The sequence below is a fragment of the Cyprinus carpio genome, chromosome B2, assembly GCF_018340385.1.
Source record: "Cyprinus carpio isolate SPL01 chromosome B2, ASM1834038v1, whole genome shotgun sequence".
In the NCBI taxonomy this organism is placed as follows: domain Eukaryota; kingdom Metazoa; phylum Chordata; class Actinopteri; order Cypriniformes; family Cyprinidae; genus Cyprinus; species Cyprinus carpio.
This window is the reverse complement of record NC_056598.1, coordinates 12,649,224-12,674,633: the sequence shown is the minus strand read 5'-3', so window position 1 is coordinate 12,674,633 and position 25,410 is coordinate 12,649,224. Positions and strand designations below refer to the sequence as shown.

Here is a 25,410-nt window from a genome sequence, read left to right as displayed (position 1 = left end):
ACTCTATGTTTAAAACAGAATCTATGTATTTATTATTACAGTCCAATCACAATACATATTTACAAGGAAAAACCTGAAAACTAGAACACAATATAAACGTGGGACACACGCTACACATTCACAGTCACAAACAAGGGATTTTACACCCACTTGAAATTCAATCTGTCTGTATTTATCGGATAGATATTTCCTTACTTTGTCAAGAAAGAGCCTTCAAACTACTTCACAGTCCCACTGCTGCTTCTGGAGGAGCAAACATCTCACTCTTACAAAGTAAGTTTACTTTGCTGTCTTTAAATGAGAATCTAACTGCTGAAGAACACTCAAAATTCAATAGAAAAAAAAAAAAATTCAATAGAAGAAGAAAGGGTTAATTTTTAAACAATTTATTGGTTACACTGCTTCATAATTGATGGCTACAAAAACATATATGTAATCAACATTTTTATTTTGCTTAATTATCTTTAAGTTCTCAGATCTTTAAGTTGTTAGATTTCAAATAAGCAGACAAATGAGCATGTGTTGTTGTTTTTTAGATGCACGTTGAAATTCTCCTGCTGTTGTGTGTGTGTTGCGTGAGGAGGGTCACGACTTACTCCGATGGGCGAGTGGAGGTTTCCTGTCAAAGCATGACCCCCAACCACACTGATTTTAAGTCCCAAATAAGCAGCTCTCCTTACAAAGTCTCTGTGAACAGCACCACATTCACACCAGGACAAACCATCACTGGTGAGGGCAGTTTCTAACTGCTGCTGCTTCTTTATGGCTTTTTAAATATTAAGTTTTTAATTAAAGTTTATTGGTAATCCATTGTTAAAGGAATAGTTAACCCAAAAATGTAAATTTGCTGAAAACTGACTCACCCTCTGGCCATCCAAGATGCATATGAGTTTGCATCAACAAGGGGTCCACTGCAGTGAATGGGTGCTTTCAGAATGAGTTCAACCAGATGGGGAAAACTACACAATCCATGACATGACTCCAGTCCATCAATTAACAACGTGTGAATTCAAAAGCTGGATGTTTGTAATAAACAAATGGATCACTAAGGCATCTAAAATATAATATTGCTTTCGCCAGTAAAAGTTATCACATCTGAATCTGAATTACGCACAAATCAAGCACTGTTTACAAGCAAAAACAGTCCAAAACAGTTCCAAACAAATATATTGGTGGATTTTAATGTGAGTGGCCAACATTGGATGGACTTTTTTACTGGAGGAAGCGTATTAAGAAGTGGTATTTTGGCCAGAGATTACAGTTTAAAGTTAAAACGATGGAGTCATGTGAATTACTTATTGTTATGCTTTTGTCAACAGTGGACCCATTCACATTGATGAGCAATGATGGCCTAATGATGAGTACTTTTTCAACAAATTAACTATTCCTTTAAATGAGTGAGATTTTTAAGCCTAGACTTCAACTTATGCTGATGTTTTTCATTTTGAAACCGGATTTTCATTTTCAATTAACTACACTAACATAGATTGCTCAAAACTATATTCATTTTTTCATTTATTGGGATTTTCTTCAGATTCTTTAAGCAAATCTACCTTAACACTTTGAAATTATGCTGTATCATTAAGCGTAATTTCCAACAATCTCATGGCAATTTGTAGCCATTTTACATTTTGTTGAATTGGTGTGTAATTTGTAGGAATTCTTACAAATTTGTACAATTTCATTCACGTTTTTATATATCCGTTTAAAAAAGTTTATTTTTCAAATTTACACGAATTCATACGAAATCACCACCTTGTAAAATAGCTGTTTTCCTGTCAGATGTACTTCATGTCATTTCATGGTCTCATATTATTACCACTGTAGTTTCCTCAGTGATGAAAAGCTGATGATTATGTAAGCAGCAGGGGTCAACTCAAGTTGCGCCAACAGACCTGGAGAGGTCAATACACATCTCTGTGTTTAACTCTCAGTAACCCTGCAGGCGGCAGAGAATGCCTCCGAATTCCAAGGCTTCATGTTACAGGCTCGAGAGGTGGATGGAAAAACTGCAGTGGGACGCTTTACATCAATAAATATCAACCAATCCCGTGCCCTGAACTGCTTCAACATAGAGGTGCTCTATTGTTATTTTAAGATGGAGCTAATGCATTACATTTCTCATTCCTATTCAATGCAGACATTTAAATATTAGCTGCGGTATTTGCTTTAACGCTAAAATGAGGCATGAGTCATGGAAACGCTCTGATTTTGGCCTTCAGAACTCAACTCTCAGCCAAGCATCTGCAGACAAGAAGTCCCAGTTTGAGGCTACATGGGAAGCACCGGCAAACTCCTCCTTGGGTGATATTCAGTTCTTGTATGTGTTTAACTCTTGTTTAAAGAGGCAAATACACTCGTAATCTTCTCAAATGAAACACTTGATCATAATTCTCCATTATTTCAATGCCCTTCCAGTGTGACATTTGTCAAAGACTATACATGTTTTTGGACCATGGTGAACAGCTCTACAATTCGCATTCAATCCTCTACAACAATAAAACCACCAGCTGCTTCTCAGCAAACCAGTTCTTTACCAGTGAGTATTCTAATAGACATTCTCCTATTTTCTCATAATCAGGTGATTGCTTGTTTATTTATGTTTTTTTTTTCTTAACAGAACTCCAGCCACAAAAACAGACATTTGAGTGCAGTGTGGCTCAATGTGATTCTCCATGCACTAATTTTGAACTCACTTTTACTTTTGATCAACCTTTGATCATTCGAACTAGTTTTATATGAAAACACTCAGATGTTTTAGAATAAAATCAATAAAACTTGATAATAATAATTTTTACGGCATTCATAGAATATAGATATGCAATAACTGTGGAGACTGTGAATACTTTAAATATGTAATGAATAATCGGCAATGAAAATGTCTGTGCTTTCTGAATTAAAAACAGAAAAGTTATAGATACCCAGTCTTTAAACATTTTTTTTATTTCTCATCTATCCATTTTTAGTTTTCCTAATTATTCATTCATTTCGAAACAAGCAGCGAGTTTCAAAAGTAACCTTACATCACAGTGAAAGATGCTTATGTGCAAAGAAGTAGGACAAACACTACACATTAACTAATTATAGGTTATACTAGACATGTTCTGAATATTCTGACACAATTACATTTTAATGACGTACCTCAGCTACATTAAGGGCAAACTCACAGTCTCTAGTAGTCTAGTAGAAGCTGGATGAGCAAGGGAGGGGAACATGAATAACAAGGAAATCTCATTCTAATTCTGAAGTACAGGATGTTGTGTTGTACTTTACACTCTTTCTGCTATGAGCTCAGGGTGGTAACGTGTCCTCAGACTTGTTTAGGTAAACAGCACTCAAACAAGATTGCACAGGAACACTTGTGGAAGACGAGGGTGCATGATCTCTGCTCAGAGATCATGAAGAACCTCAAGCACGGTGGCAAGAGACCAGGCCTGGGTTTCACAGCTAAAAGGGCAGTACTGGCCATTCTCATTAGTGAGCTCTGGCAGTCCTTTCCAGGATGACCTGAGGAACAGAAAACAGATATATATGTGTTGAAAATATGTGTTTATTCATTTTGACAAAGTTGTGTATATCTCATTTGCTAACTTCAAATTTTACTAAGTAATATTTGCCATATTCCAGCTATAAGTCAAGACACCAGTGATTTTAAAACCCATCTTGGTCAACCAATGATATTGTTTACTGTTTCTGAGGGCAATAATTGTTCATACAGCATTTACCTTTCCATGTGGACATAATGGCGAGAGAGGACATTCTTCACCAAATACACTGTTTTGTCATAGGTGTCTTTTCCAAGCTTCTTTGCAAAGTAGATCTTTGCACGGAGGAAGTAACCAATAGGCCAGAGCCACTCCTAATGGGGTAGATGTATAGAAACGTTAGGAATCTTAAAAAAGCTAAAACTGTGCTGAATGAAGCAGTACAAATGGATCTTACAGGGCCTTGATGGTAGTTGAAGCCTCTGGCGAGGTTGTAGTTATCATTTTCCAGAGAATTGTCATAAACGCCACAGTAAACCATGTCACTGTTCATGTAAACCATTGTTCAAACAAACAAATCATGAGTCACACACAGGAAGCAGGAATATTGTTCCAGGTAATGCAATATAATTCATTTAAGGACTCTCACTCTGGGTCTAAGGTCTTCATTCCAAGAGGGCCAAGCAATTTTTCTTCTGAAATGTTCAGTGCTTCCCAAGCATGCTCCACGGTAAACAGCTCTGGAGCCTAGGAAGGAAAACCATTAGAAATATACTAATTATTTATAACTATAAAAGGTGACATATATCATGAAAATCCAACTTTTTCTGTGTTTAAGTGCTTAAGTAAATTTTTTTTGGTAAGCCTTTCTCGGCAAGCTTGTGTCCAAAGTTCTAATGACATGACGAAAGTTTGAGCAAAGCATGCTAACTGCTGCATCTGTGCTTTGGCTGCTTTGATGAGCACAGAACACTATTTAGAGTCCCAGCCTCAGAGGAGACAAGAGAGCAGTGTATTTATTGATTTATTTACTGTATATTACTCCACACAGATCTAATATAAATGTGATTTCTTTCCCAGCTGTTTACCTTCACAGACATAACTAAATTGTTTTGTAACTCTTGTGTTTTTAACAAAATTTTGTGTATTTGACAGTTTAAGCGTAATAAGACATGAAAGAGAACTTAGTTTATTACTTGTATGCAGTGTTACAGACGCTTTCTGTGCGAGTGTGGGCTCAGAATACTGTATATCAGAAGTTTTAACAAAAGATTTTTTTTTTTTTTTTTAGCAGATTAACTGAGAAACAAGCTGTAAAGGCACAAGCTGTAAAGGCACTAGTGATGTTGCCAAGCCAAATAAGTTTTTCGTAACAAGTAAATACGTTCGTTGACTTAAGAAATAAGTCATAAGACTTTTTTGCCATCTGCTGGCATATTTATGTAATATGAAGAAATGGTCACTGAACGAATCAGAGAACGATTCTGAATAAATCATTTTGGTGAACGCACTGAAAATGAACGAATCTCTTGAAAGAATAAAAATTTCCACCGCTTAAAGGCATAGTCCTATTCTGGAAAAGGGAGCTGGGAGCAGCAGCTCATTTGCATTTAAAGAGACAAGCACAAAATCAGTGTGCTTCTGCTTCCACTCAAAATAGGCATATTTAACTGTCAATTTGAGTAATTATGGTTGCTAATTATAAAATCAAATGAACATGAAACATAAAAACAGCTGTAAATAATTTTAGACTATGCTAAAAATAATGATAAAACACTATGAAATATAACAAAAATAATACATATAGCAAATAAATAAGCAAACAAACAAATACATAAATAATATATAAATAAACAGGCAAATAAAGAAAATAATGAAATAAATAAGCAAACATGCAATTAAATAGTAAATATATACATTTCCAAATAAATAAATGATCAAACAAAAATACAAATATAAACATATTGGCTCTTTTTGCCCTGAGATCTTTCAGATCCAGTCAAGGGGGTTTGTTTTAGAACAAATCCTCACCACCACCATGGCAATGGGAAAGTTGGGTCTGAGCTGATAGTCACACCAGGTGCTGGAGGCTCCATAGCTGTCTTTGTAAATCCCCTGCTTATGAACCAACTCGGGATGCTTCTCATTGGGATCATTTGGGTCATGGGACACATAGAACATCTTCTCAAAATTCTGCTGGACTTTTCTGTCCCATTCTTCATAGGACATAGACAGCTGTTTGCCTACAGGTATAACAAATGTTTGTGATTAAGAGATTCTGTATTTGCACATTTGGAGTAAATTACAAATATTAGATTTGATACAAGCATAGGCAGATATATTTTAAGGCAGCATCCTATGATTTGAAATGGAATCTCGGTAAGTGATGCTCACAATTATTTCACAATTATAAGTTCCACATATTTTTTTAACTTTTCTGAATCAAATTAAAAATAGCTGCCATTACTCTCAACTTGTCTGCCATCATGGATTTTTTTTCACTGAACTTTCACTTCGAATTTTGCTTTCTATTTTTTGAAACAGACTGCAATGATGCTTTAAAATGCCTTACAATGGCCGTGTAGAAAGGCAGATTGCAAAGTTTTGGAACAAACTAATGTTATGAGAACTAGTGAGGGCTATCTGAGCTCACCGTCTTTGTGTATGGCCAGACTGTTGTAAGGAAAGAGCCCTTGTTTATGTAGCGCCACCAGCCAACGCAATGTAGATTTGCACAGACCCACTATTTCCACCGCTGATCCATCTCTGCATTGGGAACACAAGAGTCATATTAAATGAAGGCAACAGATATAGAAAGTGAGACAGAGAAAAGAGATCCACTTATAAATGGCATCTTATAAATAGAATATATTTGGCTTTAAGAGATTTCAACACATGCCTGGGTGTTGCTGGTATCCCTTTGTTGCGGGCCCTCTCGCTTTCTCCCATTTTGTCCATCCAGGTCCCACAGTTGAACCGATTTCCACCATACACAAAGCCAGTGTCGGGGTTTACCTTGGCCACAATGTTAAAGCCTGAGAAGGTTTAGAATACAATAGATTCAAAGAAATCTTGAAAAAAAAAGTCCTAAAAAATGTTTTTAAAAGGGTTTACCTTCGTCTCTCATGTTGTTGTCAATCTGTGGTCCGGCGTTCCTCTCTCTGAACTCTATACCCTGCATGTGGCGCTCCATGGCCTCATGAATGACCTCATACAGCAGCTGATCCTGTGACATCAATGAAACAAAACAATACAGGTGACATCTGGGTAACAGTGAAACCAAAATTTTCAAAATTCACAATGCATTATATAGTCTATTATAGCTATGATTAGGCATCGACCGATTATCAGCCTGGCTGAATATTAGTGCTGATATTAAGCATTTTTCTGGTTATCGCTAACGGTTATTTTCGAAACTAATTTGCCGATAAAATAATTTAAAAGCAATTAAAGAAAGTTTTTGTCAGAGCCCGTGTTATGCTTAATTTTGCCATTAATTTACATTTTTACACCAGACATACTGTATATATCAGTTCAAAATATTGGTTATCGGTCTGCTTGATCTGTAATAATTGGTATCGGCATTGGCCCTGAAAAACATATCGGTTGACCCCTGCTGTAACTACTATTGAACATTTTTTTAAGAAATTAATACTTTTAGTCAGCAAGTACACAAAATTGATCAAATGTGACAGAAATGTTTTCTAACATTATGAATGTCTTTACTATTTAAAATTAATGTTGCTCTTTTTTCCCCGGCGTTTTTACATTTTTCTATGACAGGACAGTAGAGATATTACAGGAAGTGAGTGGGAGAGAGAGATGGAGGGTGGGAAAGGTCCACGAGGTGGGACTCGATCTCGGGACACCTGAAGCGCAATTGCGCCATATGTCGGCGCACTCCCCACAAGACTATCGGCACCAAGCATATTGTTCTTTTTAACTTTGGTGGTGTGCTCACCACAGTGCCAGCTGTCAGGGGTTTGGAGTCATCTGTGGGGTACATCCTGGACACAGGGCATTGGAGGATGTCAGTGCCGTTGGGTACCATAGTACAATAGTCCTGAATGCACTGCAGCCACCACCATACCGCGTCACGGCAATTAAAACGGGCCCCTACACCCTCTCCCAGCAGGTTAGGAATCAATCCATGTCTCATTGTACCAGCAAAGGCCAGGATGATGTTCCTGTAAAGCAGGATGAAGAGGAAAGAAATTAACTGAGAGGGAGAAATCTCATCTCATCTATAGAGATGTAAGTATAAAATGATTTGATCTGTTTCTCAAATCCATGATCATCCATAGACGGGGAAATGATGCATCACATATCGTTCCCAAATGATTCTGGATCAGCTGAGATTGATATTTTAAACGAATAAATTAAGCATACAGTATACTGAATTTACGCCCAAACATGTGGCCATCTGCACTGTTGCTGAAAAACTGATATGCTTTGAGAATCATTTTTGAATATGATGGCAATTCCCTGAATCAATATCAAACTGAGAAGTGGCTAAAGATTCTTATGCATTCTTGGTCTCAGTTAATTGAGTACCTGGCTTCCATGTGACGACCTGTGACCAGCATTAGTCCTCGCAGGGCGATGAATGTGTCCCTTCCCCAACAACGGAAGATTCCAGCGGAGAAATGAGGTAGGCCTGTGGAATGAAGAAATCATCAAGACCAGTAATAATAACAGATCAATGTACCAAGTCACTGTTAAGTTTAATCCTACAATCCTGTGTTAGCAGCCCAGATACTTTCGTTACTCAGCAAGCAACACTTAATTCATATCCTTTGGCAACCTGTTGAACTTCATTCTGACATATTTAGGGCTTTCTGTGGGTTACTCTGGAGTCACCTGCAGCCATAGAAACACAGCACTGCTCTTTCTGCTTTGTGATCTCATTGACACGGTAAGGCACATCACTCAGGGCTGGTGAGAGAGGTGGAAGAGCTGGAAAACGTCCAACAGCACACATTTGGACCGATCCGAGAGCCAACAGCTTCACAAAAGTTGATCCATTCTGCACAAAACTAACACACACACAAGCACACGATAAAGGTAATCTTATAACAGCCCACAGAAACCTCTAGAATTATAGAAAACTGAGCATACTTTCAATCATAACAACTCTTAAAATAGATTTTAACAGAATTTTATTTTAGTGTAGGTAGGATTGATCTTGGCGGACTGAGTTATGCTACGCTGCTGGCATAAGTGAAGGTTTACTGATGAAACATGCTAATAATTACAGGGATTAGGATGTGTACTGCTTCTGCAAATTAAAGGAGATAGAACCCGATAGCAGATCTAGTCTGGTGGTGCTGGGGAGGAGGAGGGTTTAAGAAAATTCACATGGCAGACAGTACTGAGAAGGCCCAGGTTCAAAGTAAATAAAAAGGTTGCTATATGGCAGATAAATTGGCTGCGCCGCTGGCTTGTGAGAACCAGTTAGCTACTCAAAAGAGAAAATAACTGTTTTTTTGAGGATGGATTTATAGTAATAATCTTGAGGGGCTTTTGCACCACATAGTTCTAGAAACTTTTCTAGGTTCTAGGAACTAGGAACATTTGCACTGGCAGCAGGAACTCTGTAGCGGCCAACAGCGACGTCTTTATTTACAGCATTTAAAAATGTCAACAACCGGTGAATGGAGGACGCCTTGATCGGAGCAGTTTTTGTTGTGTGTCATGGGTTTCGTGATAATGGAGATGGAATGTAAACGCACAATTTACATTAAGTACATTAAAAGAGCAAAAAGTTGGGCTAAGAGTCAGTCTCCTATGACAACTTGCAGTGTTACATATCATCGAGGTTGAGAAAAGAACACAACCCTGCACAAAACAGGTGCTTTCCTGTTTTCCATGTTTGTGAAGTACAAGGCTTTTTAAAAATGCCGGGTAGCCAGTGTTTCGTATGCATTTGGCCAATCAGCGTACACTTACATCACTGGTAGTTTCTATAGAACCATTTCAGACCCTACTCTGAGGAGCTAATTTAGTTCCTCTAAACGGAGTTCCTAGAACTAAAATCGGTCCTAGTTCCTTTGGTGCGAACCTGCCAAAAAAACGTGTACTTCCGCCAATAGTACTTCCGTGACACAAACACCAGGATGATCTTTCTCAGTCCTCTTGAGACACTGACCTTGACATCTGTTTGAAGGTCACATCAAGTGCAGTAGTGTAGGCCCCTACCAGGATGGCATCAAAGTAACAGGGAATGAGGTAGCGAGGGATGTGCTTCAGGTATGCAAACATAGCCTGGAACCACTGACCCACCTAAGAACACATTAGTGACAAATTTAACTACCGGATTTAAGAATAGTAGCAGCAATTGGTAACTCTGGATCTTTCCACAAAGTTTACCCGCAGCTTACACCCTGAGATTATCAGCTACATACAGAATTTATTTTGATCACTTGAGTCATTTACCTCAGCTAGTGTGCCCCCGCGTGATATCAGTCTATTGCTCACATAATCAATCATCCAATCTCCTTGCCTTAGGTTGTCACAGAATGGGTGGCCAAGATCATTTTTGGGTCGAATGTCTGCCATCACTGACAACAGACCTGTGAGAATGAAATGACAACATTTTTTGCCAGTTATTGTGATTTCTTAAAGACACCTGGAAAGCATTTATATGAACAAAATACAAACCTAATGTATATTGTCATTTGAAAAATTTAAGTTTCATCTGTACCTTGCAGACCACCGTATTTGAGTGGCTTCCAGCCGGGGATGTTGTAACAGCCCCCTCCATCTTCCTTCTCCTCTGAATCACAGCGAAACAGAAGAATGTTCATATCAGCTAGAGTCATCTTAGACATAATCCTGTTGGGGAGAAGAAACACAAAAAAGCATCTTCAGAACTCATAAGTGTACACAGAGAAAATCTATATAGGAGATCAAGACTATAAGGCTGCAGTAGCTCTTAAGCACAACAACAACAAAAAAAGGATCAGGATGTCCATTAGCTTTAATGGAAATGGGCAGAAAGGATCTAGGCACCAGCACCATGATGGTGGAAAGCGTAAATGTGGATGAAATGAACTCACTGTGTCAGTGGATTTTTCAGTATGCCGGGTGTGTTTGGATCAGGCAGACTTCCTGCTTTATACAGCGGATTGAACTGAATGAGATGGTGCCTTAACACGCCAACCAGCTCCTGAGATTTGGGGTCCAGACTCACCCTGACAAAGAAAGACACTACACCTTTTAAACACTACTGTTCAAAATTTTGTGGTAAGACTTTTTAAAAGAAATGTATACTTTCAGACAGAAAAGACACATAAAATTGATCACAAGTGAAGGTAAAGAATTCATAATATTACAAAAGTTTTCTATTTCAAATGCCAAATGCTGCTCAAAGCTACATATATGCCAGCGTGCTGCCCACAAGGGTATTGGCACAAAATATTTCCCTATTTAGACAAAAATATTAAAGGGGTCATATAACAATGCTAAAAAAAACAACATTATTTTAAGTATTTGGTGTAATGCAATGTGTTTACGTGGTTTAAGGTAAAAAAAAAAAAACAAAAAAATACCCATTTTCCACATAGTGTACATTATAGTTGCTCCTCTCTGCCCCGCCTTTCTGAAACACGTTGATTTTTACGAAGCTCATCGTTCTGAAAAGCAAGGTGTGCTCTGATTTGCCAGCTATCCAGTGCATTGTGATTGGCCGAATACCTCAAGTGTGTGATGGAAATGTCACCATGACATGGCAGGGGCGGCAACAATACTACTGCGAGAATAAAAGTTACGCATTCTTTCTTTTCATAAACATTTGGGTGGTGTTATGCAAATTGTCCAACACAGTGACGTAGATATGTGGGATCGTGTTTAAATGAGGCAGTTTAGGAATGCGTGGATGAGTCTTAACTTTTATAAAGAATATCTCTTTGGGTTTGAGACTTTAGTCTTTGCAACTTTACGGATCTTATACAGTATATGCATGAACAGCTTGTAACACTCCAAAGACAAAGGAAAACTAGAAATCGCATCATATGACCCCTTTAAGCAGGACAACTTTTTCCAACACTGAAAATAAGAAATATTTCTATAGCACTAGATCAACATATTAAAATAAATTTAGAAGAATCATGTGACACTGAAGAGTGAAGACTGGAGTGATGACTTCTGAAAATTCAGCTTTGCCATCACAAGAATACATTTTAGAATGTATACAAATAGAGCTATTTTAAGGTTGAACTGCAATAATATTTTACAATATAATTGTTTTTACTGTTTTGGTCAAATAAGTATAGCCTTGGGGAGCAAAAGAAACTACTTTCAAAAATATCTTACCAATCCCACACTTTTCAGAACACTTTCAATTGTTTGTTGTTGACCTCAAAGATTTTGTATCCAACTAAAATCCATTTTAGCATGGTAATTATCCTATAGTATTTAATGTCAATCACAAAATAAAAAAGTCATCTTTACTCTATTACTCTATTAATTTTTTAATTTGTCAATCCACACACCACAAATTAAAATATAAAATACAAAACAAATTAAAAATTTAAAGACATAATGACATTTTTGTTTCTTTTGTAAAAATTTTAGAACAATGTTGGATCACGCCTTCATTGCAAAATCTAGGTAAAATCCTAATTTCACTTCAGGGGCAATAAATGCTTTTGAAGTCTAACCTGAAAGCAATAACGCTTCCAGGCGTGAGCTGCTCAAACACGATCTCCTGCACAAATTCACTGCGTCCTCGAGACGTCACTCCAGCCTGCCGCACCACCTTACTGTCCTTCAGCTGAGAAAAGACAGAGATGCAAACAAAGGAACTTCTGAGACCAAAAGATAAGACTGACTTGTGCAGTGTTGACAGTACAGGCAATCAAAAGGCCATGCAAGTCTGGGCGGCAGACATTTACAACCAGGCAGGAAAGGGGAGGTTTACCAAAACAAGTTGTTGAGATGAAACCAGAGCTCTTTGAGGGCTGTGGTGTTTAAACTGTAGGGTAGGGGCTGAGCTTAGCTGTTTTGTGAATGAGTGTTCTCAGTGGAGGCCATTGTGTTGGCTTAGGACACTAATAATTAGAGCGGTCTCACAGCACTCAGGTTACCTGGATGTGCTCTTTAATCTCCACCGTGTACCCAGGCATGCCATTAATGCTCCTCTCATCTTTTTTGTAGGAGTCCGCCTGCCTCTCTACGGTACGCGCCTCCAGCACCACCTCCTCTATCTTACCTGTGAGATTTCAGAAAGATTTCAGGGTTTGGCTTCCAGTCAGGCATTGAGTCCAAGGACACATTATTGAGACAGAACAGAACCTCAATGAGAGCAAGCGAGAGAGGAAATCTCTTCCAGTTAAACATAAAGAAGGTTCAGCCTCTCTGATAAGGAGCATTGAATTTTTGACACACCTGGGATGCACATTGGTGGAACCTCGTCTGTGTAGCGATGGTGTTTTGGGTTCTTGAAAGCAGTGCGGCACACAGCCACCACTGACTGGTGCGTACTGGGACAATGCCGGGTGACCGCCACAATGTCCACATCCACCTGGTCTACAAACACCTAAGAAAACACCCAAAGACATATTGATAAGCTTGTGAAAGGTTTTAATAGTTTTGCATACCAGATTTATTTTTATTTTAAAGTGATAGTTCACCCCAAAATAAAGTTTTGTCATTGGCATTATATCTTACCCTCATGTCATTCCAAACTCATAAGACCTTCGTTCATCTTCAGAACACAAATTAAGATATTTTTGAGGAAATCCAAGAGCTTTCTGACCCTGCATAGACAGCAACACAACTACATGTGTGTGATGCTGCTGATGCAGGAGCTGGCGTTCTGATGTAGAACATCCACCTCTCTTAGTTCACTGTCTGTTATTCTTTTTTGAATAAGACTGGGCAAAAAATTGCAAATGATTCTCCTGTCGAAATCTTCACAGGTTTACAAAGACTGTTTTATGTACAGCGTGCAAACTTCTACATCAGAACGCTGGCTCCTGCGTTTAGCATCATCACATGCATGCATCCTGATACTCTCGTGAACGTGTGTTGAAGAAATTGTTGAATAAAGTCATTATTTTTGTTTTATTTGCACACAAAAAGTATTCTCCTAGCTTCATAAAATTAAAATTGAACCACTGATGTCACATGGACTATTTTAACAATGTCCTTACTACCTTTCTGGACCTTGAATGTGTCAGCTGTGGTGCTGTCTTTGATGAATCAGAAAGCTCTCGGAATTCATCAAAAATATCTTAATTTGTTTTCCAAAGATGAACAAAGTTCTTACATATTTGGAACGTCATGAGGGTGAGTAATTAATGACAGAATTTTCATTTTTGGGTAACTATCCCTTTAATGCGATTTACAAACTCACTTCAAATCTTTTAAAATAATTTATAGTTTTTAATTTTATATATACTGTACTATTTAACATTATATATCTAACAAATATAATACATAATATATAAAATGTTAAATACTATCTATAAATCTTAACATTTATTTAGTTAATTAATTAGTTCTGCGAGGACTGGGATTGGGAAACCGCAGGTTTAATTGACTGCATTTAATTGAACCAAGTTTTTATGATGATTATCTTTCATTATTATGAAATAAAATGTCATATTAATGCGCTCTTAATTAAATTTGTAAGCTTCTATTTAAAATGTTATATTTAAATGCATATGTAAACTTATTATTTTAATATGTTGGCAAAACCTGCTAGATGAACTGTAAAGAAGTATTGGCAACCTTACTTGTGTCAAAAGCAAAAACGCCATCTGCAGGTGTGATGTCTTCAGATCTACTCCTACTTGTGTGCAAATAGCTCATTACACCAAAACTATTATACCTATTTTGGTTGTTTTTAACTTTGTTAATATTTCAACCATTCACCAGTTGCACTGTTTTATATTTGTGTTTACTTGATTATAATTAAGCTTTTAAATAAGTAGGGTTTTATCTTCATTCCTATTTTTATACATTTACACACATATGTGCCCCAGCTGTGGCCATGATGCGCACTTCTGCCAAACCTGCATTGATGCAGACTTCACAGTGGACTATTACTATATACTGTAGTCAATGTAGCATAACTGTCAATGTGGACCTATAGGAGGAATGCAGACTGCATTTACCTGGTTAAAGCCTTTTGATGCCAGTTCCTGGTGTAGCCGGTTGAGGGCCAACTTTCCGGCAATGATTCCTGACTGCAGGTTGACCTCATCAGGGGACGAAGGCTTAGCCTGAGGATTCCATTTGCTATAGAAGCGCTCCTCTGATACCACTGAGATCTGATGGCAGATACAAAAAAGTAGGACTTTTGAGATGTACTCAAAAAATGAACTCAGTCCATGTTTTGTGAGTGTGTGTGAAGTCAATCTCTTGCCTGGTGGGGTACTAACTCATCATAGCCTCTGGTGCTACCAGTGGCACAGCAGGCCATAGAAACAATAGCAGAGCTGGGCAGTGAATCATATACAGAGCGGATCTACAACACAGAACATCAGAATAAGAACTCATTCAAGTGGCTCCACCAACCCACTGTAATATGTGTTTGAAATGCTATACCTGAATAGGGCACTCATTATCATGTGTGACGTCTAGAAACATGGCATGGGCAATACTGGGCACCAGAGGCCTGAGACTGGGCTGAAGGAAAGCCCCCACAGGTTCCCCTCCGTACCGGTACACCAGCCTACCCTCCTCATGACTGTCTCCAGCGCTCATCGCCTCTGCAACAGCAAAAAGGGTGAAACTATGCAAAGTACGAATGCTGAATGAATTTAATATGTGCTACTTACTTCTCGCAAAAAGAAAAACTTTACCAGTATTCATTTATTCATGTCTTCGCAAACCTGTATGACTTTCATTTTTCAAAATTCAATATTATACGCAAATGTGTAATACGTAAATGTGGACCAGATAAATCAATTATTTTAAAGGATCTAACTAAAAAAAGTTATCTGTTATGAATGAGACATTGCCACCTCTCATGAACACACCAAGGAGAGCTAGATGTCAAGATTTTCAATAAATAATGACTTAAAATCAGGCCCATTTCTTACTCAAATCTTTTGTTTGACATCATAAGACTTGGAATATAGTGTGCATGTCATTTGGAATATTTTCTAATTTTTTGGTTAGTTTTATGGTGCTACCAATTTTTAAGTTTGAAAGCTGCAATCCAGAAGAAAAAAAAGTCATATAGGTTTGGCACAAGATGAGGTGAGTAAATGATAAAAAAACTAAAGAACTCTGATCACAATAATTTTGTGGTTAAACTGTCAAGCTAGGTAGAATCATAAATGAGAATTTTTGTACACTTACACTAACAATCAAAAGTTTGGGGTCATTCATATTTTTATTTTGACAGAAATTAATACTTTTATTTAGCAAAAATGCACTACATTTTTTCAAAAGTGACAGTAAATGCATTTATAATGTTACAAAAAGCTTCTATTTTAAACTCTCTTCATCAAAGAATACTGAAAAAAAAAAATTATTAAGCATTGATAAGAATAAGAAATGTTTCTTCAGCACCAAATCAGCAGAAAACAATTATTTAAAATATATTCCTCTTTCTACTGTCTTTTTAAACAAAAAACAAGCAGCCTTTGTAAGCATGAGAGATTTCTTTTAAAAACATCTTTCCGACCCCAAACTTTTGACTGGTGATCGTAGTGTAACAATTCAAAATGTTTGATGGAGTTAGATTTCATGTCATACACTAATACCACAATGCACGAGCAGGATTATTAGAAGGCCATACCTCTGATGAGTGAAGAGATTCCTAATCTAGTCACAAAGACATTATCCAGCTCCTCGCTGCCTGTGAAGAGCTCGGCCACCACGTACAAGTCAGGCCTGAGGGTGCGGGCAGCACTCAGCATGAACTGCAGCAAGCAGGGTTAGGGTACAGCCAAGAGGAAACCAAACCACGGTTGTTAGTGTGTCAGGTGGGGTGTGAAAAATGGGTTCAAAAAGGGAGAGAGTCATGCCTCAAATGAAGCCAAAATGAGACAAGTAGAAAACAGGCTTGAGAGTTTTTGGACATATATATTCACGAGAGATAGTTCAGAGAAGAAATGACGGGTGATGCAGTGCAAAAAGAAAGACAAACAGATAAGACATCGTTAGTGCCATGCTGAAAGACTCTCCAATACCTCTGATAAGACTGGTTATTCCCAGCCGGTTAACAAACACATTGTCAATCAGCTCGCTGCCTGTAAAGAGCTCGGCTATCACATAGAGATTGGGCCTGACTGATCTGGCTGCTGCCAACATGGCCTGCAGAGCACAACATGAGTAAAGTGAGAGGGATTGATGTCTTAAAAAAACTGTCAACTGATGCTAAAGTGTTTTGTTGGGAGATATTTATTTCAATTCTAAACAGCTATTACCGATTTAATAATCTCTACATTTCTGCTATATGGACATTACTTTGACACAATCACCTCTGATAAAAGGTCAATCTTAATTGTAATGTAGAGTCATTCATTCAGTAATAAATCCTCTGCAGTGAATGGGTGCCATCAAAATAAGAATCTAAACAGCTGGAAAAAATAATCACAGTAATCCACATGACTCCAGTCTATCAATTAATGTCTTTTAAAGTGAAAAGCTGCATGTTTGTAATAAACAGATTCATCATTTAAGATGTTTTTACTTTAAACTGTTGCTTCTGGCTAAAATAGAAGTTCTCTATCTACAATACTACTTTGAAAAAGTTGTCTCGTGTGAATCATGAGAGAAATATGCACAGATCAACCCTGTCAACCCTGTTACCTTCTGAGGATATAACTAATCCCAACATGGTCAGATGGTTCAATGCATTTTATAAAGATTCAAACATTAATTTGTCCAAAAAAAAAAAAAAGGAAATCTTTCAAAAAATGAAATAGCATCAGTGTCATAGCATGACCCTAATACCATCACTGGTTTATCAATAACCACACTTAAAGGGGTCATATGATGCAATTTAAATTTTTCCTTTCTCTAAGTTTTTTATATTAAAATAATGATTCAAACGTGAGTTTTGAGCAGTAGAGTAGGCTTGTTGTTTGTTGTTTGCTCAGATCACAAATGCAGAGATGGTTTTATGTTTACACAGCACGATACGCAACGCAACGTGTAAAAAGACAGTATAAGTCATTATAATCAGTAATTATGTCCCCACTGGATGCAACAAATGCCTCGTTTGTAATGGGTTTTATTGGTTTTGTCGCATCTAGTGATGTCCGGATTGCGAACAAATCCTTCTATTTAACCGGATCTTCTTAATGAACCGGTCAAACCAGTTCAACAAATCGAACTGAATCGTTTGAAATGGTTCACGTCTCCAGTATGCACTAATCCACAAATTACTTAAGTTATTTGGTTTATAAACATGCCTTACACCCCCTCTGATGTGAAATAAACCAATATCCCGAGTTATTCAGGTACTCCTAACAGTACATTGACTGAACTGCTAAAAGAAAGCGATGATAGGATGTGCACGAGCAGAGCAGCTGGACTGAGTCTCGTGCTGCTGGCCTGGGAGAAAGCATATAGTATGTCAAGGGGCGTAATATTTCCGTCACACGCTTGAGGCATTCGACCAATCACAATGCACTGGATAGCTGTCCAATCAGAGCACACCTCGCTTTCCAGACCGATGAGCTTTGTAAAAATCGACGCGTTTCAGAAAGGCGGGGCATAGAGGAGAAACAATAATGTACATTATATGGAAAATAATGTGTTTTTTGAACCTTAAACCGCATAAACATATTCCATTACACCAAATACACAAAATAATGTTCTTTTTAGCAGCATCATATGACCCCTTTAATGTTTTTTTTTGTGTGAATTATAACCAGTGAGGGAGCAATGGGTGGATGGGGAACAATCATTATCCAAAATGTACTAATCAAGAGTAAATAACGATCTTGTCATATAAAAGTGTGTAAAGGAAAAAAAAAAACAATCCTTCCTGCCCCCTATGTCTAATATTCATCTTTACACATAGTTAATCTCAAACATGTTATTCATCTGTGATCTAGCCAAAAGTAATAATCCATCTTTTCACATTGCCACAGTACCTCAGCCACATGCAGTGGAGTTGAATGGCAGTTGTCCAGACGCACTCCCACAAAGTGCTTGGCCGTAATCTCGGTATATTTCTGCATGTGGGCCCACAGGTAGGGGCAGTCCTCGGGCCCATTGCCATACCGCAGTTTAACGCTGTCACCCCAGCAGATCAGCTCCCTCCTGATGTAGACATTGGACCCTAACCAGAATGAGGTGAAGAAAAAGCAACTTTGATTCACCTTACTGCCAAAAAGCTTGGCAAGTGTTGCCAATGATTAGGGTTTAGTAAGTGTGTTGATATCGCCACCTTGTGTTTACAATCAGAATGACATCACTGCTCACATAGAAATCCATTGTGACATAGTTACATAGTGTCAAATCTGTGGATTTCTGAGGAGTGGATTTAAATATGGTAAAAAAGTCCACTCTTTAATATTTCAGCTGAAAAAGTTTGGGGTAGGTGATATTTTTAATGTTTTTGAAAGATCTCTTACGCTCAACGTGATTGCATTTATTTGATCAAAAACATTAAAAACAGCAAAATGCTGAAATATTGCAACAAATTAAAAGAACTGTTGTCTATTTTAATATATTTTAAAATGTATTCCTGTGATGAGGACATAGATGTATTTCCAGCAACCATTACTCCAGTTTTCAGTGTGACATTATCCTTCAGAAATTACTCTAATATGCTCTAATAATAACTCTATTAATCTGTTAGATCTATTAAATCATAAATTTTTATGTGGCTAAGGAAGGCAAAATGGTAAACCTGGCTCTGCGAAGTTCCTCAGTGGATCATCCCCCATGACCCAGCCATTATGGGCCAGGAAGTGACATGACTTTTCTGGTTGATTCATCAGCTCCAAATCCTGCTCAAAAGTTGCTTCCTCAAATGGGAAAGTGAAATACCTGCATATAGACAAAATTATGTTCTATATCACAGCAAACAGAGCAAACAAACTTTATTACACAAAGAAATATGATGCTAAAACTTCAACAGAGGCTGATGGAATGAACTGTGCTACCTAGTGACCAGGGGATGTTTCCTGGTGACGGGGCCCAACTTGGGTCCGTGGTCCGCCAGTCTTTCATAGCTTACAGTTTCAGCAATGCAGTTAGTTGCCTGATGGTAAAGAGATGGCATCACTGCATTGGATTCCAAAGAAATTAGAGGGAAATGTAGAAAAAGAGACTCACCTGCTCCTGATGATGCTTAATTTCATGATAATGTTCACCATTGAGTTCCTCCAGTCTTCTCCTCAGCCAGTTACAACAATCTTCAATGGCACCAGGACTGCTCCTACAACAGCATAAACCAATGTATAATTCAGCAACATAAAATCAGTAGGCAGACTATAGTGTACATGTGCTCAAACATGCAGCAGCGTACTGACCCATGGGGCACAAAGGTTTCTAGGGCAGAGTTCATGTCCACTGTGTTACCAAAACGTCTGAACTGAGGGTCCTGAATGATCTTCAGTTGCTGTTTGCCCTCAGCCTTGCTCCTATCAGGTTTGGCTCCTGTGTAGACAATTTAAAACAAACCACTAAACACATTAACATTGTCTTAACGTAAGTGTCTGAGAACCTTCCAGGAACTCACCACTTTGGAGTAAAGTTCTGAACTGCTCCACCATCGGCTCCACTTTGACTTGGAAGAACTCCCACAGTTTAATCTTAGGAAACACATCCTGCCAGAGAACTCCACGAATGGCCTAGTCAAAACACATTACAGTTTGTTCTGAAGGAAATAAGAGCAGATTATACTTCAAAATGAATTCTGTTTTAAAGCTTCCACAGATAGTGATTGGCTCACATGGAGGTGTTCGTGATTCTGGATTAGGGCTGGAAGACCCTTGTCTTTGTATTTGCCATCAGCTATAGCACAGGTGACATGCCATAGGGCTCTATCCAGCACCCAGGCCGGCTTCAGATGGGGAGAGTTCACCAGGTTATAACCACACTCGGGATGTTTCTTAATCCATTTGCTGTTAGCAGCTGAGAAAGAAAGGAAAACACAGCGGCCATTGTCAACGAAATAAACAAATATGAACAAGGATGAAGAAAAAGACATCACAAATAAATGACTGAATAAGTGATGCAAAAAAGGTATGGATCTTTCTTTGACTTAATTAAATTTAAACTACAGCTGATGTATTTTAAAAGCAAACTGCTGGTCCTTAAGAAACAGAATAAACAATGATTGGATATATAACAAGCCATACACAACAAGGTGCAAAAGTCTGAGACCACTATATAAATGTGTCTATTTTGTATTTTCCTAATTTAATGCAATAATAATAATTTCATTAGTGACCTCAAAATCATGGTGAACCATAAATATTTAATTTATTTATTATTTACACCACAATTCAAAAGTTTTTGAGTCAGTAAGATTTTTTAGAGGGAATTAATATTTTTATTCAGCAAGGATGCATGAAGACATTTTTAAATATAAGATTTCTATTTGAAATAAATGCTGTTCTTTAGAACGTTCTATTTATCAAAAAGCCCAGAAAAAAATGCATCACAGTTTCCACAAAAATATTAGGCAGGACAACTGTTTTCAACTAAAAGAAGTGTTAATTTAGCATTAAATCAGCACATTAGAATGATATCTGAGGGATCAGGTAACACTGGCTATGTTTACATGCACAATTTTTGTTGCAATCAGACTGAATTCATTCCAATTTATGAATCTGAGTGTAGTGTTTACATGAATGCTAAATAAAGTGATCGGGCTGATGTGCACATTTATATGTCTATAAGTTTCAATTCGGAATTTTGGATTTTTAGTATATATATATATACATATATTATATATATATATATATATATATATATATATATATATACACACACACACACACACACAACCAACCTGTATAAATGCACATACAGCACACAGCACTGGACTTCCCCTTGTTCAAATATGTGGCATTTGCACACAGCTTCAGATAAGGTATCACGCACTCCTTGACCTTTAACTCTGCTGAGCTCTGGTGGAGGCAATGAACTATGAACTTTGCTTTCTATCAAGCCTGATTACTCTAACACATCCATGAACAGTGTACAGTAACTCAAGGAAAAAGTTCAAGAGTTTAAGGAAAACGAAACTTGGGATGATCTTACAGTGACATCTGTAGTGATGTCAAACAGAGACTGAAGAAGCTCTAACAAAACTAAGCAAAGCAAGTTAGTTCAAATTCTCCTGCAGTAAGTCATCCATAAACACACTCTTTTCTAAACCTTTACAATCAGTTGGCGCATCTGAATGAAAATGTTAAATGTTTCTCTTTAGTATTCTGTTCACATATCGGGACTCACTAGTTGCTTTATGTAACAGCTGATCTGCAGCATATTACTATATCAGACAGGCCAAACGTTGCATCAACAGCTCCTGTTCTCTGAAAATAAACTATTTTTAGAATTGGAGTCAATGCAAAGGCTTTTAGTGGGGCCTCACAGGAGATTACATTCAGTTTGGAACTGTGGCTTTTTCCATTGGAATAAGAGGACCCACTATAGCTGGACCCTGCAGACAGATAGTTGACATGCAATATTTCTTGGAAGTCCTGTGGGTAAGACAAGCTATAGTCAATCTAAATTTTTGGATAACAGTGTCTGCCAATTGAAAAAAAGTTGTGTGTGAACTACCAAAATGCACAAAAGTAACATAGAAAAATGTAAAAGATGTCTAGAAACACACACCCGTGTGATTGTAAACCACATCCGTGATGCAAAGCATATTCCACTCATTCTTCATTTTCTCCAACAGGTTGGCAACATCTGTCCAGGTGTAGGTTTGACCGGGAGGGGAGAAGTCTGGGTTGAGCTCCAGCTGATCAGCCAGAGAGTAACAAGAGCGAGAGACACCCAGCGTCTGCAGTGGCGTGAAGTGAATCATATTATACCCTAAAAAGATGCATATAAAAGATGAAATCAGTTACTCTGAAACCAATTACAACCTGAATGTTATATAATGTTTCAATGTTTCAAATGTTAACTTAGAGAATTCTAATCTAAAAGTGTAATTAATATAATATCACCAACTGTCTTCTTACCTGCCTCTTTGGCAACTCTTAGCCTGTCCAGCCACTCATCCAGGGGCCCGAGGCATTTGGACAGGTATGTCTGGATACTGATGCAGTCTAGGGGCAAGACGTGGTTGTCCTCCCCTACCCGGAGCACTGGGTCCACCACAATATACCCATCACCAGACTTCTCCTTATCTCTGATGAGTAAAAATAAATGATATTTTGAACAGTTTTAACAAAATATAGATGTAGAACTGACAAAAACCTTTTAATATAAAAATTTAAACATCTAACTGACCCATGGCCAAAGTAATACTGGTAGGAGCCTGAAATCTTGAGGTCAAGGGTGCAGAACTTGTCTGAATCATCCTCTCTGCCAGTGGGGTTAATCCAGTCTAAGACGCGGAACTTGTGGCGCTCAAATCGCTCCCCTTCTGCGGGGTAGTTGGTGTGAACGTGTACATGTTTTCCCTGAAGAGTGGGGCCCAGACGAAACTGGAGCTCAAACCCTGAGCAGAAACAAAACATAAGCTCCGCAACTCATATTTTGCCATTTTTGGGGGACAATAAATAAATAATAATAAATCAGGATGGAATGATGGAATGTCTCCAAAAATGTTTAATGACATACACTCACTGGCCATTTTATTAGGTACACTACCGGTCAAAAGTTTGGGATCAGAACGATCTTTAATGTTTTTTTTAGTTTCTTATGCTCATCAAGGCTGCATTTATTTTTATCAAAAATACAGAAAATAACGTTTTTTCTATTTTAATATACATTCAAATCTAATTTATTCTTGTGATGCAAAGCTGAATTTTTAGCATCATTACTCCGGTCTTCAGTGTCACATGATCCTTCAGAAATCCTTCTGATATGCTGATTTATTATCAATGCTGGAAACTGTTGTGCTGCTTAATATTTTTTTGGAACCTGTGATACTTTTTTTTCAGGATTCTTTGATAAATAAAAAATTCAAAAGAAGAGCATTTATTTAAAATATACATCTTTTCTAACAATATACACTACCACTCAAAAGTTTGGGGTCAGTACATTTTATTCTTCCTTTTTCTGAAAGAAATTAAAACTTTTATTCAGCAAGGATGTGTTAAATTGTTAAGAAGGGATAGCAAAGATTTATATTGCTAGAAAAGATTTATAATTTAAATAAATGCTGTTCTTTTAAACTTTTTATTCATCAAAAAATCCTGAAAAAAGTATCAGTTTCCAAAAAAATATCTGGCACCACAACTGTTGCCAACATTGATCATTCTAATAATAAATCAGCATATCAGAATGATTTCTTAAGGATCATCTGACACTTTATACTGGAGTAATGTCCGAGGGAAATTCAGCTTTGCATCACAGAAATAAATTATAATTTAATTCAGGCTAGTGGTGGTGGTGTAATGGTGTGGGGGATTTTTTTCTTGGCACACTTTGGGCCCCTTAATACCAAACAAGCATTGTTTGAAGACCACAGCCTACCTGAGTATTGTTGCTGACCATTTCCATCCCTTTTAGACCACAGTGGCTACTTCCAGCAGGATAACATGCTATGTCACAAAGCTCAAATCACCTCAAGCTGGTTTCTTGAACATGACAGTGAGTTCACTTTACTCAAATAGCCTCCACACTCACCAGATCCCAATCCAATAGAGCATCTTTGGAATGTGGTGGAACGGGAGATTTGCATCATAAATGTGAAGCTGATGAAAAAAATCTGCAGCAACTGTTCGATGCTATCATGTCAATATAGACCAAAATCTCTGAGGAATGTTTCCAGCAACTTGTTGAATCTATGCCACAAAGAAGTCAGCTCTGAAGGCAAAAGGGGGTTGAACCCGGTACTAGCAAGGTGTACCTAATAAAGTGGTCAGTGAGTTTATGTATTTATTAAACCGTTTCATAATAGCAATATATATTTCCATCATATATCTGCATGGCACCAGTGAAATTCTGGTATAAACAGTAATACAGTAACAGTACCAAATGGCAAAACAAGAAACAAAGAAAAGAAACAAGAAAAAACAGTTATCATTAAAAAAGTACTTACTGTACTAATGTACTTGCACTCATTATTACTATATATAATATTATAAATATAATTATCAAGGCAAAAGCCTATTCCATATAGGCTACAACTTTCCTCATATCAAAAATTTTACATTAAGAACTTGCATAAAACTTTTTAAAACAAGGACGTTTGTCTCTCAAAAGATCTAGAATTTAGATCTGGATACAAATTAGATACCAACTATATTCAGCTCGTTTGAAAGCATTAACTGTATCTGAGGATGAGAATGCATATGATTTTGAACAAATAAAGTAAAACAAATAATAACCTCCTCAAAAATACATCCATGAAATTAAATGTGAAAAGTTCTTAACAAAATGTATTTGTTTGAATGTTCCATTATGAATGGATTAACTTTCTCATATGGAAGAAAGCATTATACTAACCTTTTCATATAGTCAGTGCCAAACTCCTCTGCTACAGTATATTTACTATTTATTAGTGCATGAATGAAAAGGTATTGAACCATAAAGTTGGCTCCTGAGGACACAACACCGTCTATAAATACAAACTGAACCACAAACGTTCAGCAAGTAACACGGACTACCTGTCATTATCACACTACAATACACTCTCATATCTCAGGACGATGCAAAGCGGTAAACGTGAGCTGAAACTTGCCTTGTTCCAGACGGAAGAGGGTCCTTTCAAGTTTCTCCATGTCATTGAGGACCATCACTCTTATTTGCTTTGCTGTCATGTTTGCCCTCCTTATTTTAGAACGTCCTTAACACAGCGAAGAGCAGGAAATCAACA

General features: G+C 37.5%; 2 protein-coding genes across 3 annotated transcripts; one reads left to right on the top strand and one right to left on the bottom strand.

Moving 5' to 3' along the window:
- Nucleotides 1-77: 77 nt before the first annotated feature.
- Nucleotides 78-2,902, top strand: LOC122136187 (putative ferric-chelate reductase 1). Its single transcript, XM_042718071.1, has 5 exons — nucleotides 78-729; nucleotides 1,935-2,077; nucleotides 2,223-2,320; nucleotides 2,419-2,539; nucleotides 2,621-2,902. The coding sequence occupies exons 1-5, from the start codon at nucleotides 537-539 to the stop codon at nucleotides 2,717-2,719; spliced, it is 654 nt and encodes a 217-aa protein (XP_042574005.1). The 5' UTR covers nucleotides 78-536; the 3' UTR covers nucleotides 2,720-2,902.
- Nucleotides 2,903-2,920: 18 nt separating this feature from the next.
- On the bottom strand, nucleotides 2,921-25,409 carry LOC109110256 (glycogen debranching enzyme-like). 2 transcript variants are annotated; one of them, XM_042718063.1, is made up of 33 exons: nucleotides 25,276-25,409; nucleotides 22,875-23,085; nucleotides 22,604-22,773; nucleotides 22,251-22,454; nucleotides 20,356-20,537; nucleotides 20,143-20,254; nucleotides 19,934-20,060; nucleotides 19,737-19,839; nucleotides 19,565-19,662; nucleotides 19,309-19,448; nucleotides 18,548-18,735; nucleotides 16,634-16,757; nucleotides 15,039-15,202; nucleotides 14,857-14,958; nucleotides 14,606-14,761; nucleotides 12,873-13,023; nucleotides 12,572-12,696; nucleotides 12,146-12,258; nucleotides 10,544-10,678; nucleotides 10,189-10,319; nucleotides 9,921-10,057; nucleotides 9,634-9,767; nucleotides 8,346-8,521; nucleotides 8,040-8,142; nucleotides 7,447-7,672; nucleotides 6,600-6,711; nucleotides 6,385-6,520; nucleotides 6,139-6,251; nucleotides 5,517-5,728; nucleotides 4,135-4,232; nucleotides 3,943-4,030; nucleotides 3,726-3,859; nucleotides 2,921-3,507 (listed from the first exon to the last, which is right to left on the bottom strand). In XM_042718063.1, the coding sequence occupies exons 1-33, from the start codon at nucleotides 25,352-25,354 to the stop codon at nucleotides 3,390-3,392; spliced, it is 4,602 nt and encodes a 1,533-aa protein (XP_042573997.1). In that variant the 5' UTR covers nucleotides 25,355-25,409; the 3' UTR covers nucleotides 2,921-3,389. The 2 variants fall into 2 exon arrangements, with proteins under 2 accessions (XP_042573997.1, XP_042573998.1); XM_042718064.1 differs by lacking the exon at nucleotides 16,634-16,757 and adding an exon at nucleotides 16,240-16,363.
- Nucleotide 25,410: the final 1 nt, after the last annotated feature.